Source organism: Chiloscyllium plagiosum, chromosome 6 (genome assembly GCF_004010195.1).
Source record: "Chiloscyllium plagiosum isolate BGI_BamShark_2017 chromosome 6, ASM401019v2, whole genome shotgun sequence".
Lineage (NCBI taxonomy): Eukaryota > Metazoa > Chordata > Chondrichthyes > Orectolobiformes > Hemiscylliidae > Chiloscyllium > Chiloscyllium plagiosum.
In genome coordinates this window covers 85,250,062-85,266,513 of record NC_057715.1, presented here as the reverse complement: position 1 = coordinate 85,266,513, position 16,452 = coordinate 85,250,062, and the positions used below count along the sequence as shown (strand labels likewise).

At 41.6% G+C, this 16,452-nt stretch overlaps 1 protein-coding gene across 1 annotated transcript in view; it reads right to left on the bottom strand.

The window, feature by feature from the left end:
* The window catches only part of wdr95 (WD40 repeat domain 95), a 121,527-nt gene that overhangs the window by 59,810 nt on the left and 45,265 nt on the right, over positions 1–16,452 (bottom strand). Inside the window, exons 5-9 of the mRNA XM_043692043.1 lie at positions 15,319–15,381; positions 5,762–5,992; positions 3,381–3,463; positions 3,175–3,267; positions 2,720–2,765 (exon numbers count right to left, since the gene is read on the bottom strand). Coding sequence (XP_043547978.1) covers positions 2,720–2,765; positions 3,175–3,267; positions 3,381–3,463; positions 5,762–5,992; positions 15,319–15,381 — 516 coding nt within the window. The remainder of the gene's footprint in view (positions 1–2,719; positions 2,766–3,174; positions 3,268–3,380; positions 3,464–5,761; positions 5,993–15,318; positions 15,382–16,452) is intronic.

The following is a 16,452-nucleotide window of genomic DNA, read 5'->3' as shown; positions in this document are numbered from 1 at the left end:
GATGAGGAGGTGCCGCTGTCGGACTGCTGTGGACAAAGTTAAAAATCACACAACACGAGGTTATAATCCAACATGTTTATTTGGGAGCACTAGCTTTTGGAGTGCTGCTCCTTCATCAGGCAGCCTTGGATCAGGATAAGACACAGAATTTATTGCAAAAGATTACAGTGTCATGCAAGTGGGCGACATGGTGGCTCAGTGGTTAGTACTGCTGCCTCACAGCATCAGGGACCCGGGTTTGATTCCCGCTTCGGGCGACTGTCTGTGTGGAGTTTTCACATTCTCCCTGTGTCTGCATGTGTTTCCTCTGGCTGCTCCGGTTTCCCCCCACAATTCAAAGATGTGCAGGTCGGGTGAATTGGCCATGCTAAATTGCCCACTGTTTTAGGTGCATTAGTCAGGGGTAAATATGGGGAATGGGTCTGGGTGGGTTACTCTTCAGAGGGTTATTGTGGACTGTTGGGCCAAAGGGCCTGCTTCTGTACTGTAGGGAATCTAAACTGAAACGATATGTTGAACAAACTTAGATTGCTGTTAAGTCTTTCACTTTTAGAATAGATTACAGGTTTCAGTTCATTAATATGTAAATCCCAGAACTTCTTTCCAGTCACATTCTCGAGCTAATTTAAGATTATATTAAGAAAGTGACATCTCAGCTCAGACCATTTATTAAAGGTGTGAGTCTGTCTGTATCCCAGTCTTGAGTCAGACTGGTTCTATTTCCAAAGTAGAAATTTATAAAATGTCACATGGATTGACTGCCTGCAGATTGTGCACTTTTTGAGCAAAATAGAATGTATCTGCAAATATAATTCTGGAAATGCAAATTCACCCGAGATTTGTGGGTGGCACGGTGGCACAGTGGTTAGCACTGCTGCCTCACAGCGCCAGAGTTGGGCCGAAGGGCCTGTTTCCACACTGTAAGTAATCTAATCTAATCTAATCTAATTTATGCGTGTGTGCATGCATGTGAGGGAGAGAGAGAGAGAGAGAGAGAGAGAGCAAATGAGGGTGAGTGCATGCGAGAGTGTGTGCATGCTTGGTACAGAATGTGCATGAGTGTGATAGAGTATAAGCCTGTGAGAGGGTGCATGCCTGGGTGAGAGTGTGGAGGTTGTATGTGTGTGTGTCTGACAGACAGCATGTGTATGTGCGAGTGTGTGCATATGTAAGATTTTAGGTGTGCGTGTGCTTGTGTATGTGTCTCTGCATTGTTCAGTGGGGTCACCTGTAGTGTGACATGAACCCAAGGTCCCGGTTGAGGTCATCCTCATGGGTACTGAATTTGGCTATCAGCCTCTGCTTGGCCATTCTGCATTGTTGCATATCCCGAAGTCCGCCTTGGAGGATGGTCACTTGAAGATCCGAGGCTGAATGTGCCTGACCGCTGAAATGTTACCCGACTGGCGATTGTTGCGCGGTGTCCATTCATCTGTTGTTGTAGCATCTGCTTGGTCTCGATAATGTACCATGCCTCAGGACATCCTTGCCTGCCACATTGGCCAGGTCACATGAGTACCTGCCACTACATAGTGGGTGGTGTCCCCACGTGTAACGGTGGCATCCATGTTAACACTCTGACACGACTTGCAATGGTTGCCATGAGAGGGTTGTCCAATGTTGTGGTTGATGTCGTCCTGAAGGCTGGGCAGTTTGCCGTGAACAATTGTCTGTTTAAGGTTTGGTGGTTGTTTAAACTTGAGAAGTGGAGGCGTAGGGAAGGGCTTGGCGAGGTGCTCATCTTCATCGATAATATACTGCAGGCTGCGAAGAAGATGGCATAGTTTCTCCGTTTCCAGGAAGTACTGGACAATGATGGGTACCTTATCAGTTGCATCCGTGCCGGTCTCCTGAGGAGGTCATTACGGTTTCTCGCTGTGGTATGTCTGAACTGACGATCGATGAGTTGAGCATCGTTCCCTGTTCTTATGAAGGCGCTCTTCTGTACCTTCAGGTGTCTGTCATGTTCCTCCTCATCTGAACAGATCTCGTGTATGCATAGGGCTTGTCGATAAGGAATGGTGCGCGTGTGTGCGTACACACACACACACACTCTCTCTCTCTCTCTCTCTCTCTCGCTTTCTCTCTCTCTCTCTCTCACATGCATACACACACGCATAAGACTATGGGGTGAACTTGCATTTGCAAAATTATATTTGCAGATTCATTCTACTTTGTTCAAAAAAGCAGTCATTGTAGGCAGTCCATCCATGTAATATTTTATAAATTCCTACTGTGGAAACAGAACCAGTCTAGCTCAAGATTGGAATACAGACAGACTCTAACCTCACACTTTTAATGCATTGTCTGAACTGAGATGTCACCATTTTTTAAAAAATAAAACCTTACGTTATCTCGACAATTCTGTATCTTATGATCCTGCTCCACAGCTACCTATGAAGAAGCAGTGCTCTGAAAGCTAATACTTCCAAATTAACCTATTGAACTATAACCTGGTGTTGTTAAAAATCACACTATGAACAAATTAGGAAACATATTTGCATTTTATAACTTAAATAAACCAGAGGCAAGTTTGTGACACATAGCACTGCCACAATCAGCATTGCAAGGATACAGTACTAACTTATGACAATAATCTGTGTCAACAAAGGTATTAGCAAGGCTTTACTTGCACTGAAGGACTGATGGTGCATTAAGGATTACCTGCAGTGTACAATTATATTATGAATGCAGTATCATTCTCTCAGAATGATCTCACCTGATCATCTCCATATAGAATCATACAGTCATCTTCACCTGTGGAGCTGGAGAATACAGGAAGTTAAATTTATGCTTTTACTTGATAGATTGTCATCACCCTTCATAGATAATTTGACCATGTTGTAACAAAAGAAACCTTTATATCATGTTCCGGTTCAATAACACTGCCAGTAATCCTAAGGACATCTACAGCATTCCATTATTTTTAAATGAAAATGTCATGGAATATTCTCATTTTAATGTTATAAGTTCTCTAATGGTACTGAAGCATAATATTGGTAATAATGTAGGAAATAATGGAGTGATTTATTGGGAAGGAGGTTGGTTCAGTACTAATGACATTAAATGCATTTATTTCAATGTTACAGTATAAGCTGTACATGATTTTGATATCTTCTGAAAATTCCAATTGATTATGCACTAAGTACTATTTAACCAGCTGATATTTCCTACCAGTAGTCAAGCTGTAATGGTCCTGTTTCCAAACCAGTAATCTGACAATATGGCTCCAAGGTAGACAGCTCATAAATCTGAATTTCCCGATCACTATGTTGAAAAGGTTAAAGAAACACAAAATATTATTTTGCAGTATCTCCAAGCTATCCAGTTTATCAATAAAATGCAGCATACACCAAAACACTGACAGAAAAACCCCATACCCAGTACTCAGGATGAACTTGTTATATTGCGACATGATGGTGAAGTCAGTTATCCATTTAGGTTTTCGGCCAGTGGGCCTCTCCTGAAAAATAAAATTAGTGGAGTTATCATGCCAGCTTGTAATGGGTGAGTGTTCACTTTAATAAACAAATGTTATATCTCACAAACAAATAACGCAATAACAGTGACCTATGATCATTCAGGATTGTCTGTCACCTTAGTTTAAGTCCAAACCACAGCAGTTGAGATTCATTTCCAATTTTGTAATATTTTCTCACTGTCTAAAGTGGTGACGTACGATATGGTGTTGCTCCATTGACACTATCACATCCTTGGAGTATTACATATAAATAGCCAAAAAGTTCTTCATTTGTGGATTGTTGAATTTAAAAATTTTGATACAGGTTCCAACACTATTCTAGCATTTCATCAACTGGTTTACTATCCTTAACAAATCTGAAGAGTCATGAACTGACTTTGAAGTAGAAAACTTCTTCAAGGCTTTAGTGTTCTGCACGTCTGTTATTATAATATCATTACTGACAAGGTCTCCCAAAAAGCAAATAGATTCTATGAAGAATTCCTACATATTCAGAAAGGTGTGCTTTAGGACTACATTCACTCTCTATCATATTGTTCAGCTGTTTTCCCATGAATCAATATGTCATTCATGTGACGTATGACTCAGAAAAGAACCTTTTAACATATTGGACCTTGTCTGTTGAAAAATCTCTGTGTGGTTGTAATGATCCCAAATCGTTCAAATGGAGTCACAAATTTGGGTAAATAATCTGAATTGCTTGTTCAAAGGCATCTGCCAGAATCCACTGTTTACCTAGAGTTTCCTGAAAACTTTGCTTTTGGTTAATTTAGCTAAATTCTCATCAACTGTTGAATTTCTCTCACCATCACCTTGTTGAACTGTAAAGTCTACGTAAATTTGAATGGATCCATTAGGTTTAGGCACAGTAGCCATGTCTGAGCACAACACAGCAAATTTCAGAAGTGATGTCCATTTTGGCCATCTGTGAAAGTAGCTCCTCAATTTGTTCCATTAAAGGATGTGGACTCTTCTTGAATTTAGGGAGATACAATGATTTAGCAGCCAAAATACAGAATCCCTGTCTTGTCATCATAAAAACAGAGGATTCCTGTCTTTTTCACTGCTTCACAAGATGAATCCCACGATTGTGCCATTAATAAATGATCCCCATTTCATTTTCTGAATGAATCCTGCTGCCTGCACCAATAAAACATGATATCTGCATTTTAAACATTTATTCTGGATTGTTCTCACTGTCCATGACTGTGCCACTGTCTAATAAGGCTCACTTTCTTTCTTTTTAAGTGCATGCTTCGCCCACCTTAAAGACAGTTTTAATAAAGTATCCTGTGACATTAATAAAGTTGACGAGCTCTCTCCTTTCATTACATCAGGACTGCTCAGGTTTCTAATATGTCTCTTTGTCACTTTAATTCAGACTTAATTTCATCTCCAGGATTGTTAAATGTTAATCTCTTCCTTGGCATTCACTGCCTGCATAACGATTGATGTAAAGGTGAGTTTGAAGATGCTGAAAAATCTTCAGATCTCCACCACTGCATGTTGTGTGAGGCAGCTAAACACCACTGTTCACTATATTGTATTGACATCTCACCATCTGGTAGGTGTACTGCCACAAAACTCTAAATATAGGAGCCTACAGGACCTGTTTGGTCTAGGGTGGTAGAGGACAGCCACTTCCTGGTCTAATCAGAAGAGGATTTTGTATTGAACAAAATGTAGTTTACTGCAATGAATTACAAGTTACGTTGATACAATCGACATTGTTACAGAGACTATGAGGATGACCGTGAAGCTAGGTCTCCATTCCTTTGAAATCCTAAGGTGCCCTGCACATGTTCATGTGACATAGTACTGCATGGTGCTTAAGGCACTCCTTGAAATAAAATCTTTCAAACCTTTAAAAATTCTAATTAGTTTTTATGGCTCCCAAGGGAGTGGGAATCAAACTGGGATTAATTCTGAGCAACAAAATAATCCTATCATCACATTTTGTTCTATACAGTTGAGATGTGCTAGAAAATGCGCTGAAAAACACACAATGAAATTTGAAAAATGCCCAAAGTGTAAATTTCAGGTATAAGTTGCTTGGTACAACAAAAACAGTGCATCGCCTCCATGACACACTTGAGGCAATATAGGATATAACAGAACCAAAACTGGAGCTCAATGCTGTACGTCCGAGCAATCACATGAATACATTTACAATTCTACTGATGACACATTGATCAAATGATTTTATTAGAAATCTATTGACGTGAGTTTCATGATTGGGAAAAGCTACTTGTTCTGGATTATTATTAACTACATACGTACAAAGAGTCTCCTGGTTCGTTTCAGCTTTAGCTCAGCTGACCAGAAGGAAATGATTCCATCCTCTCGCATCATGATGAAAGTATCATCAGGAGTGTAGCAAATACGTAGGATCTGCTCTGCATGAGAAAACTCTCTGATCATTGCAGGAAGGGCGAATGAGGTATGTTTTGATTGTGAGTTGGATTCTTCAATCTTCTTATACTTCAGTTGCATGTAAGTACAGAATTCATCCTGTCAAAGATATAATTATTTTAACAGGAGAAAGGAACTATTGAAGGCCACAGACTATTTAATGATATTCTTCACCCCATATCCTCAATTCCAAGGGTTGAACAAAGATTTGATATGATTGGTCACATTTATAGACAAAGTATTACAGAGGTTTGACATTGCTTTCTACAGGATAGTTGACCAGGAGTCTTTTCTGCCCGTACCACCTTCCATCAAGAGTATTGGAAGCACTGTAATTAACCTGCCTGGTCAACATTATGAATAGATTGAGGGGTGCTACTAGGGTCTTAAACGAAGTCACTAAATGAAATAACTGATGCTTTGGTTTTGATTTTCCAAAAAAAACCATTGGATTCAGGGAACGTTCCTTTGATTGGAAAATAGCTAATGCAATTGCTTTACGCAAAAAGGGGTGAGGAAGGTGAGGGAGGCAGAAATCTGGAAACTAGAGGTAAATTAACTTAACATCTGTCATCAGAAATATGCTGGAAGCCACTATTAAAGACATTTTAATAGGGCATTTGGATAAGTTCAAGATAATCAAGCAGAGCCAACATGGTTTTCAGGCTGGCAGAATTCAACGAGTGTGCCACAGAGGTCAGGCCTCAACTCTTTACAATGTAGATCAATGATTTGGATGAAGAGATTGCAGGTGTAGTACCTAAATTTAGTATCATAGAACAGAACTGAATCCCTACACTGTGGAAGCAGGCCATTCGGCCTATTGAGTCCACACCAACTCTCTGAAAAGCATTCCACCCAGATTCACCACCCCAATTCTAATTCCCATGGCTACTCCACCTAACCTACACATCCCTGTACATTACAGGGCAACTTACCATGGCCAATCCACCTAATGTGCACAGTTTTGGACCGTGGGAGGAAACTGCAGCAGTGCTAACCACTGAGCCACCATGCTGCAGATAGGGAGGAAAGTCAGTTGTGAAGAGGACATAAGGAACCATCAAAGAGATATAGATAAGTAATTGGGCTAAGATCTGACAAATGGAGTACAATGTGACAAAGTGTGAAATTGTCCATTTTGTCAGAATGAAAGAAATAAAGCACATTTATCTAAAAATAAGGGGGTGCCCATTTAAAATGGAGCAAAAGAAACATTTTTTTCATTCAGTGTTGGAATTCTCTTTCTCAAAAGGCAATGGATACAAAATCTTTAAACATTCTTAAAGTAGAGGTAGATAGCTTCATTACCAAGGGGATGAAAGATTACCAAGCATATAGAAGAATATAGATTCGAGGTTAAAATTAGATCAGCCATTATTGTATTGAATGGTGGAGCAGACGGCCTTCTCTTGTTCCTTGCTCATATGTTTATACTACCACGTCACAAGATTTGATCAGCTACTGAAAAAAGTGAATAAATATCATCAGTGCCGCAGTTTGTCTGAACAATGACAAAATTGGAGCTTTAAAAATCCATCAACTCCATCGTTAATTTTGTCATTTTTCTTCCAGTTCTCTGAATCAACAATTCATCAATGGAGATCACCTGGCTTTCCCCATAGCCCAATAGTATTTTCTTAAAGCATTTTCTAGAAAGTGGGATACAATACATGGCACAATCCCCCTCATAATTCCATCTAAGTTGTGGAGAAGGTAGCAACAGAGAACAAAAGTACATTCAGGATCGATGACATAATTGTACCTCATTGCCTGACCTATCCTCACCTTTACCAAGATAGTCACTGATGGTCTTTCTCCATCCATTTATTGCAAATGATGCCAGGATGTTCTCAGCAAAATATCCTGCCATTTTTTGATACCTTCGCTAGCCATCATAAGGAATGTGAAGTTAAGCCTTAGCTGAAGTTCATGACGTTCGTGAATGATTCAAGGACAGAGAGGGGTTTGGGGCAGTCCCTTCTTTCTCCAACTTTCCCTTTCCTTACCTTGCTTTATGAACCTCTTCTGGTACTGCAGAGTAGCCCCATTGCAACACCAGGGTTATAGAGCTGGATGATAGCAGGATCTCTCTTACAGCATAATGATTACTGTTAATATTGGATGGCCAAGTTCCCCAACCAATGGATTCAAGACAATGGTAGGAATCATAGAATCCCTACAATGTGAAAGCAGGCCATTCAGCCCATTGAGTCCACAAAAACCCTCTGAAGAATATCCCAATCAGACCCATCCCCAACTATCCTATACCTCTAACTCTGCTTTTCCCATGGTTGATCTGCCAAGCCTGCACATCCCTGGACACTATGGGTAATTAGCATTGCAATCCACCTAACAAGCACATCTTTGGGCTGTGGGAAGAAACTGGAGCACCCACAGGAAACCCATGCAGAAAACGTGCAAACTCCACACAGACAGCCGCCCAAGGATGAAATCGAACCTGGGTCGCTGGTATTGTGAGGCAGCAGTGCTAACCACTGTGCCCTCTGCCTCACTAAAACATTGCCATTAGGAAGAGAATATTAATCTGTTCATACTGATGCATTAATTAAATAATTAATCCAAATTCATTATTGATGACAGAGCAGGTGATGTGACAAGACTGCAGCATGTGGGAGCTCCTGGACTGCAGTGAACTACAGACAGTACATGCACCAGGAGGGGAAAAGTTACCTTGATTATTTCTACCAGGAGGCAGTCACATCAGTTAGGATAGGGTCTTCCGATTGGTCAGTGGCCAGGCACAGAAGGAATGACTACAAGTGGGGCAGACCAGAGGTCAGAAGTGCAGGAGTGTCAACCTCTGTCCAAGATACTCTCACCTGTTTGAATGAGAGCTGAGGCAGCAGGGGCAGCCATGACACAGTGATACAGAAGCCATTGAAATCTAATAATAGAGGATTCACATTATTGTTTGCAGCAAAGACCAAGAGTCCACAAGACTGCATTACCTGCCAGGTGCCAGGCCTAGGGAATCTATTCATAGAACAGAGAACAATGCAGCACTGAAAAGGCCCTTCAGCCCTTGATGTTGCACTGACCTGTGGAACTGATCAGAAGCCCATCTAACCTACACTATACCAATACCATCCATATATTTATCCAATGACCATGTAAGTGTTCTTGCAGTTGGTGAGTCTACTACTGTTGCATGACCTCTATTCCTGATGAAGGGCTTTTGCCCGAAACATCGATTTTTCTGCTCCTCGGATGCTGCCTGACCTGCTGTGCTTTTCCAGCACCACTCTAATCTAGACTCTGGTGTCCAGAATCTGCAGTCCTTGTTTTTACCTTTACTGTTGCATGCATGCCAATCCATGCCCTACTGTGTAAAGAACTTACCTCTGCCATCTGTCCTATATCTATCATCTCTCAATTTAAAGCTATGTCCCCTCATGCTAGCCATCACCATCTGAGGAAAAAGACTCACTGTCCACTCTATCTAACCCTCTGATCACCTTGTATGTTTCTATTAAGTCACCTCTTAACCTTCTTCTCTCCAATGAAAACAGCCTCAAGTCCCTCAGCCTTTCCTCAAAATATCTTCCCTCCACACAAGACAACACCCTAGTAAATCTCCTCTGCAACATTTCCACGTCCTTCCTATAATGCGGTGACCAGAACCATACGCAATAGTCCAAGTGTGGCCATAACCAGAGTTTTATACAGCTGCAACATGTCCTTATGGCTGTGAAACTCAATTCCTCTACCAATAAAGGCGAACACACTGTATGCTTTCTTAACAACCCAATCAACCTGAGTGGCAACTTTCAGGGATCTATGCACATGGACATCGAGATTTCTCTGCTCATTCATATGACCAAGATTCTTACCATTAGCTCAGTACTCTGTATTCCTGTTACTCCTTCCAAAGTGAATCACCTCATGCATGTCTGCATTAAACTCCATTTGCCACCTCTCAGCCCAGTTCTGCAGCTTATCTATGTCCCTCTGTCAGCTGCAACATCCTTTCGCACTGTCCACGACTTTAGTGTCATCTGCAAATTTACTAACCCATCCTTCTGTGAGGGCATGACCTACCCTTCACAAAACCGTGTTGACTATCCCTAATCAAATTATTCCTTTCTAGATGATTATAAATCTTATTTCTTCTAATCCTTTCCAACAATTTACCCACAACTGAAGTAAGGCTCATTAGTCTATAATTACTAAGATTGTCTCTACCAAGGGGACAACATTAGCTCTCCTCCAGTCTTCTGGCATTATTCCTGTAGACAATGCCAACATACAGGTCAAAACCAAAGGCTCTGCAATCTCCTCCCTAGCTTCCCAGAGAATCCTAGAATAAATCCCATCCAGCCCAGGGGATTTATCTATTTTCACACGTTCCAGAATTGCTAACACCTCCTCCTTATGAACCTCAATCGTGTCTAATCTAATAGATTGTATCTCCGTATTCTCCTCAACAACATTGTCTTTTTCCTGTGTGAAGGGAAAGGAACTTGCAGTGGGAGGGAGAGAAGCTGGTGGTCTTGGTCCATGGAGATACAGCTGACATAGGTAGACTCAATAAAAAAGATCTGCATTGTGTGCACACATGCTTGAAAACAGGTATGGGAGAAGCAGGCTCATTGCTCACAGCGCTGCAGAAAGGAGAGGCTGTCCTATTGGGATTGTCTTTAGCAGAAATATGCTGCAGACAGTCATGGAGTCATTGTCATAGAGATGTACAGCATGGAAACAGATCCTTTTGTCCAACTCGTCCATGCCGACCAGATATCCTAACCCAATCTAATCCCACCTGCCAGCACCCGACCCATATCCCTCCAAACCCTTCCTACTCATACACCCATCCAAATGCCTTTTAAATGTTGCAATTGTACCAGCCTCCACCACTTCCTCTGGCAGCTCATTCCATACACGTACCACCCTCTGTGTGAAAAAGTTGCCTCTTAGGTCTCTTTTATATCTTCCCCCTCTCACCCTAAACCTATGCCCTCTAGTTCTGGACTCCCCAACCCCAGGGACTCCCTGGACTCCCCAACCACTGATTTACCCTATCCATGCCCCTCATGATTTTATAAACCTCTATAAGGTCACCCCTCACCCCTCAGCCTCCGACGGTCCAGGGAAAACAGCCCCAGCCTGTTCAGCCTCTCCCTATAGCTCAAATCCTCCAACCCTGGCAACATCCTTGTGTTCTTGCAGATCACATATCTAGAGAAGTAGGGGGACTTTTAAACTAAATAGTGGATGCAAGGTATCAAATGTGGAGGGATGTGCTTTACCAAAGAGTAGAAATGAGGGAAAATGAGATTTTGCAACCCATTCCATCAGAAGGCAGTGAAAGCAGTCATTCAAAAGTTTTAAGGCAAAAGTAGATAAATTATTCTTAGGCAAGGGAATCAAAGGTTACTGAGGAAATGTGGAATTCAAAATACAAGCAGATCCAGTTCTGATCTAATTGAATTGCAGAGCAGGCACAAGGGGCTGAATATTCCACCTCTGCTTTTACTTCTTCTTCATATTATCCACGACCAGCAGGTATGCTCATGAAGAATGACTAAAATTAAAGGCAATTATCAATGTTCCTGATGTTTCTTGGAGCAAATCTTAGACACAATGTCTTTCTTCCCCAGATCGGACCAAATTCAATAACCTCATCAAAGACAGAAGGAGGCCACTTCAGTTACACAGTGAAGTAAACTTTAGTCTTTATTGGGTGAATGAATTGGCAAGGCAGGTTGGCCTCCCACGTCGAACCTGCCCATGGTTCTCTCCACTGAGATTAATGAATGAGCTGGTGCACTATCTCCCCATATATAGTACCTGGGCATGTGCAAAGGAGCTATGACACCATGATATTGGATCACATGAACTTGGTGTATAGGGCTTCAGATAAGATGCCCTTTATTACCACCAGAAAAGTTATGTTCAATAAAGCCTTTTGCTCTGCACTCAAAATATAGACAGCACATTACAATATTATATTTAGGCCTCTCAATTTTACATACCTCAATTAAGTTGCCCCTCAGCTTCCTTCAACTACACAAGCTTATACAATGTTTCCTCACAGGTAAAATTTCCCAATTCTGGTAACTGGCCGAACAGTTCCAGAAATGTTATTGTGCCCATTCTTAAAGAAGTTGAGTCAACTCATGAAATAGAGTTGTTAACCTTTGATAATGATTGGTCGTGTGACTTGAACTGTACACATTTATTTAGCTTTCTCACAGCTAACTTCAGTGATAATTCTGACAACCACCTGCTTTGATGATGATAGCACCAAAACCTCATTTAGATCACACCAGCTGCACTCCATTTAGCTGCTCCAATGTATATAAATGCTGTTGTGTCAGTCATGGTTCAGTTGGTAGCACACACACGTGTCAGAAGGGTGTAGGTTCAATTTACACTCCAGAATTTGACCACAACCACAGTGGTATACCAGGGAAGTACTGCACAGTCCAAGGTGCCATCTTTCAAATGAGTTATTAAATCAAGGTCCCAGTTACTTCTTGGATGGACATGAAGGATTCCATGGCACATTTTGAAATAACTGCAATGTGGTTGATTCTTAATTGCCCTCTAGGCAATTAGGGATGGGCGATAAATGCTGGTCCAGCCAGTGACACCCACATCTGAATAAAGAGAAACAATATTCTATGCCTTCTGATTCTCCATGGCTTCTTGCTATCAATTAACTTTCATTTCCTACTAACAAGGCAACTCTGTCCCATTTGTTTGTCTGCTTGTCCTTTCAGTTGTACAGGTATCCTTGGATATTTAGTTCCAAGCCCTGATCTCCTTGTATTCACATCTCTGTGAAGCCCACAACATTGTACCTGCTAATTTCAATCTGTACTACAAACTTATTTACATTATTTTGTCTATTGCATACATTTAAATAGAACACACTCGATCCTGTGTTAACTGTCCCCCTTTCTCATAGTTGTCCCCTTATCTATCTGAAGTTAGATTCCTGACCCTTTCCGTACTCTCTGTCCTATTACTTGTTCTGGAAACTTTTAACAACCTCTCATAAGCCCTCGCAATCACTTAGAGTGGCAGATGGAGTTTACTTTAGATAAATGTGAGGTGCTACATTTCGGAAAGACAAATCCAGGGCAGGACTTATACACTTAATGGCAAGGTCCTGTAGAGTGTTGCTGAACAATGAGACCATGGGGTACAGGTTCATAGTTCCTTGAAAGTGGAGTCACAGGTCGATAGGATAGTGAAGAAGGCACGAGGTACACTTGCCTTTATTGGTCAGTGCATTGAGTATAGGTGTTAGGAGGTCATGTTGTGGCTCTACAGGACATTCATTAAGCCACTTTTTGAATGTTACATTCAATTCTAGTCTCCCTGCTATAGAAAAGATGTTATGAAACTTGAAAAGGTTCAGAAAACATTTACAAGGATGTTGCCAGGATTGGAGGGTTTAGGCTATAGGGTGAGGCTGAATAGACTGGGGCTGTTTTCCCTGGAGTTTGAGGGGTGACTTTGTGCAGGTTTATAAAATTGTGAGGGGCATGGATAGGGTGACTAATTGAAATCTTTTCTCCAAGGTAGGGGAGTCCAAAACTAGAGGATGTAGATTTAAGGTGTGAGGGAAAAGATTTAAAAGGGACCTAAAGGGGAACTTTTTCATGTTGAGGGTGGTGCATGTATGGACTCAGCTGCTGGAAGAAGTGGTGGAGGCTGGGATAATTACAACATTTAAATGGCATGTGGGATGGGTAAATGAATAGGAAGGGTTTAGAGGAATGTTGGCCAAATGCTGGCAAATGGGACTAGATTAATTAAGGATATCTGGTCAGCGTGGATGAGTTGGACCGCAGGGTCTGTTTCCATGCTGTACATCGCTATGACTCTATAACACGGGAGTATTTTAAAAACATTATCCTTACACGTGATTTGGGCTTCACTGGTTAGGTCAGCATTAACTGTCCTTTCCTAACAACTCTCGAGGTTGTGGTGTTGAGTTGCCTTTCTGATTCACTGTCGTCCATGTGGTGTAGATAAGTCTCTGTTGCTGTCAGTACAGGAGTTCCATGATTTTGACCCAGAGACAGTAAAGGAATTTTGGTTTATTCATACATGGGATGTGGGCATTGCTGGCTGGTCTAGAGTATATTGCCGGTCCCAAGTTTCCCTTAAGAAGTTGATGATGCCTTCTAGAACTGCTGCAATCCAGTGCTGTAGATAGACACAATGCCATTAAGAAGGAAATTCTAGGATTTTGACCCTGTGACAGTGCAGGAACAGTGATATATTTCCAAGTCAGGATGCTGAGTGACGTGGAGGGGAACTTGCGGGGAGTGGTGCTCCAATGTACCTGCTGCCCTTTTCCTTCTAGATGGAAGTGGTCATGGGTTTGGAAGGTGCTTAGAAGTTGAAATGCTGCAGTGAATCTTGGTGATGCTACTGCTACTGAGCATCAGTGATGAAGGGAGTAGCTGATTCTGGTGTCAATCCAATGGGTTGCTTTGTCCTAGATGGTGTCAAGCTTCTTGAGTGTTGTTGGAGTTGCACCCATCTAGGCAAGTGGGGAATATTCCATCACACTCTTGACTCCCCAGATTTTGGGAAGTCAGACAATGAATTATTCACTGCAATATTCCTAGTCTCTGACCTCCTTGTGCAACCACAGCATTTACATGGCTGAACCAGTTCAGTTTCTGATCAATGCTAACCCCTAGAATATTGATAATGGGGGATTCTGCAATAGTAACATAATGTCAAGGATTGGTGGGTAGATTGTCTCATCAGAGATGGTCGTTGCCTAACACTTACATGACATGAATGTTACTTGCCACTTGTGAGTCCAAGCCTGGGGTATTGTCCAGGTCTTGCTGTAGTTAGCCATGAATTGCTTCAGTATCTGAGCTATGATGAATGGTGCTGAACATTTGTGCAATCGGCAAAAATCCCCCCTTCACACCTTATGATGAAGGGAAGGTCATTGATGACGCAGCTGAAGATAGTTGGGTTTAGGACATGACCCTTACCAACTCCTGTAGTGACGTTCAGATGACTGACCTATTACAAGTTCAACCATCTTTCTTTGTGTCAGGTAGGACTCCAACCAGTCAGTACACACTATAACCTTCTCCCCCCAGCTCCCCTAAATCAAGTCAGGCTGATGTGTGGCTGATGTGTGGCTTGAAGGGAAACTTGCAAGTCAATATTTATTCCTCATTCAAAATCACATCAGATGAGAAATAGAATATTCAAGTTAACCGTTATTCTTATTACATTTGACATTTAAAATAGTTATTTGGGCTTTAGGCTGTTCTTGTAATCTAGTTTAATCAAATGAGGCCTTCATTCCCCTGAGGGACTGAAGTCCTGACTTCTTCACAGTACAAGACCCAGCTCAACATTTCAAAACAGTAATGAGTATGTGACTAAGTGAGCAGTCACAGCATTATACCTACCCAATCAATCTGACCACTTGCAGAATAATCAATCTTTCTGAATAGTTCTCCAATTTGATCATGCTAGAATGAAGAAAAGAACAGAATGAGTTAAACTACAAACTATAAACAGCATTGACCTCAGTTTCAATCTATGAAAAATACAATAAGATATAAAGGACACCAAGAACAAGAAATGCTTTCTTAGTTGAATGAAAGTCAGGTCTGATGATCCATACAGCTGCATTCTGAACAGTACCAGCATTTTATCTCCAACAATCTTCCTGGTAGATTACACCAAATATTCATATTTTAGTTAATAAATAACTATTGTCAACTCATTTTCTTAACTGGCTTTTTTTCAGACTGAAGATCTTAAGTTTTGGTGCCCTCCATTTCAATCCGACTTGCTGCTCTCCTTTACTCCCTTTTCCACGTCAATATAAGCCTCGTCTCAGCCCTGGCTCAAGTAGTAGCACTTGCACTTCTCAACCAGTATGGGTTTCATTTTATGTGAGGACCCCATATCCCTGGCAAAAGCCAGCGTCAGGTCTGCCTGGAAGTTACTAGATTGCCATGCAGCCATTTACTGACTGTTGAGTCTTTAGTTGGCTTGAACCAGATCCTCTACCCTGATCAGAAAAGTTGATGAAATGACAGACAGCTCTTTTGTCCCAACAGCACCATCAGGAGTAGTGGATATTCCTAGTATTGCAGGCCATTGATGTTACTGCAGATGGGGAGAGTTTGCAATTACAGTTCCTAACATAAGCAGTCAACATCCTGTAGCAACTTTCTGATAGTTTATTGTGTTTGTTAAGGTTCATTAGGTAAAGATAATTGGGGATGGTTCCTTGCTATCAGAGGACAAATTGACTGTTGGTGTGGAATATTTGGTCTGGTTAAATGTATGATGGCAGCATCCTGCTGTCTCACTGAGGTTTGGGGAACTCTCTCTTGGCTGAAAATGTGTTGCTGGAAAAGCGCAGCAGGTCAGGCAGCATCCAGGGAACAGGAGAATCGACGCTTCGGGCATAAGCCCTTCTTCAGGAATGAGAAAGGTTTGTCCAGCAGGCTAAGATAAAAGGTAGGGAGGAAGGACTTGGGGGAGGGGCGTCGGAAATGTGATAGGTGGAAAGAGGTCAAGGTGAGGGT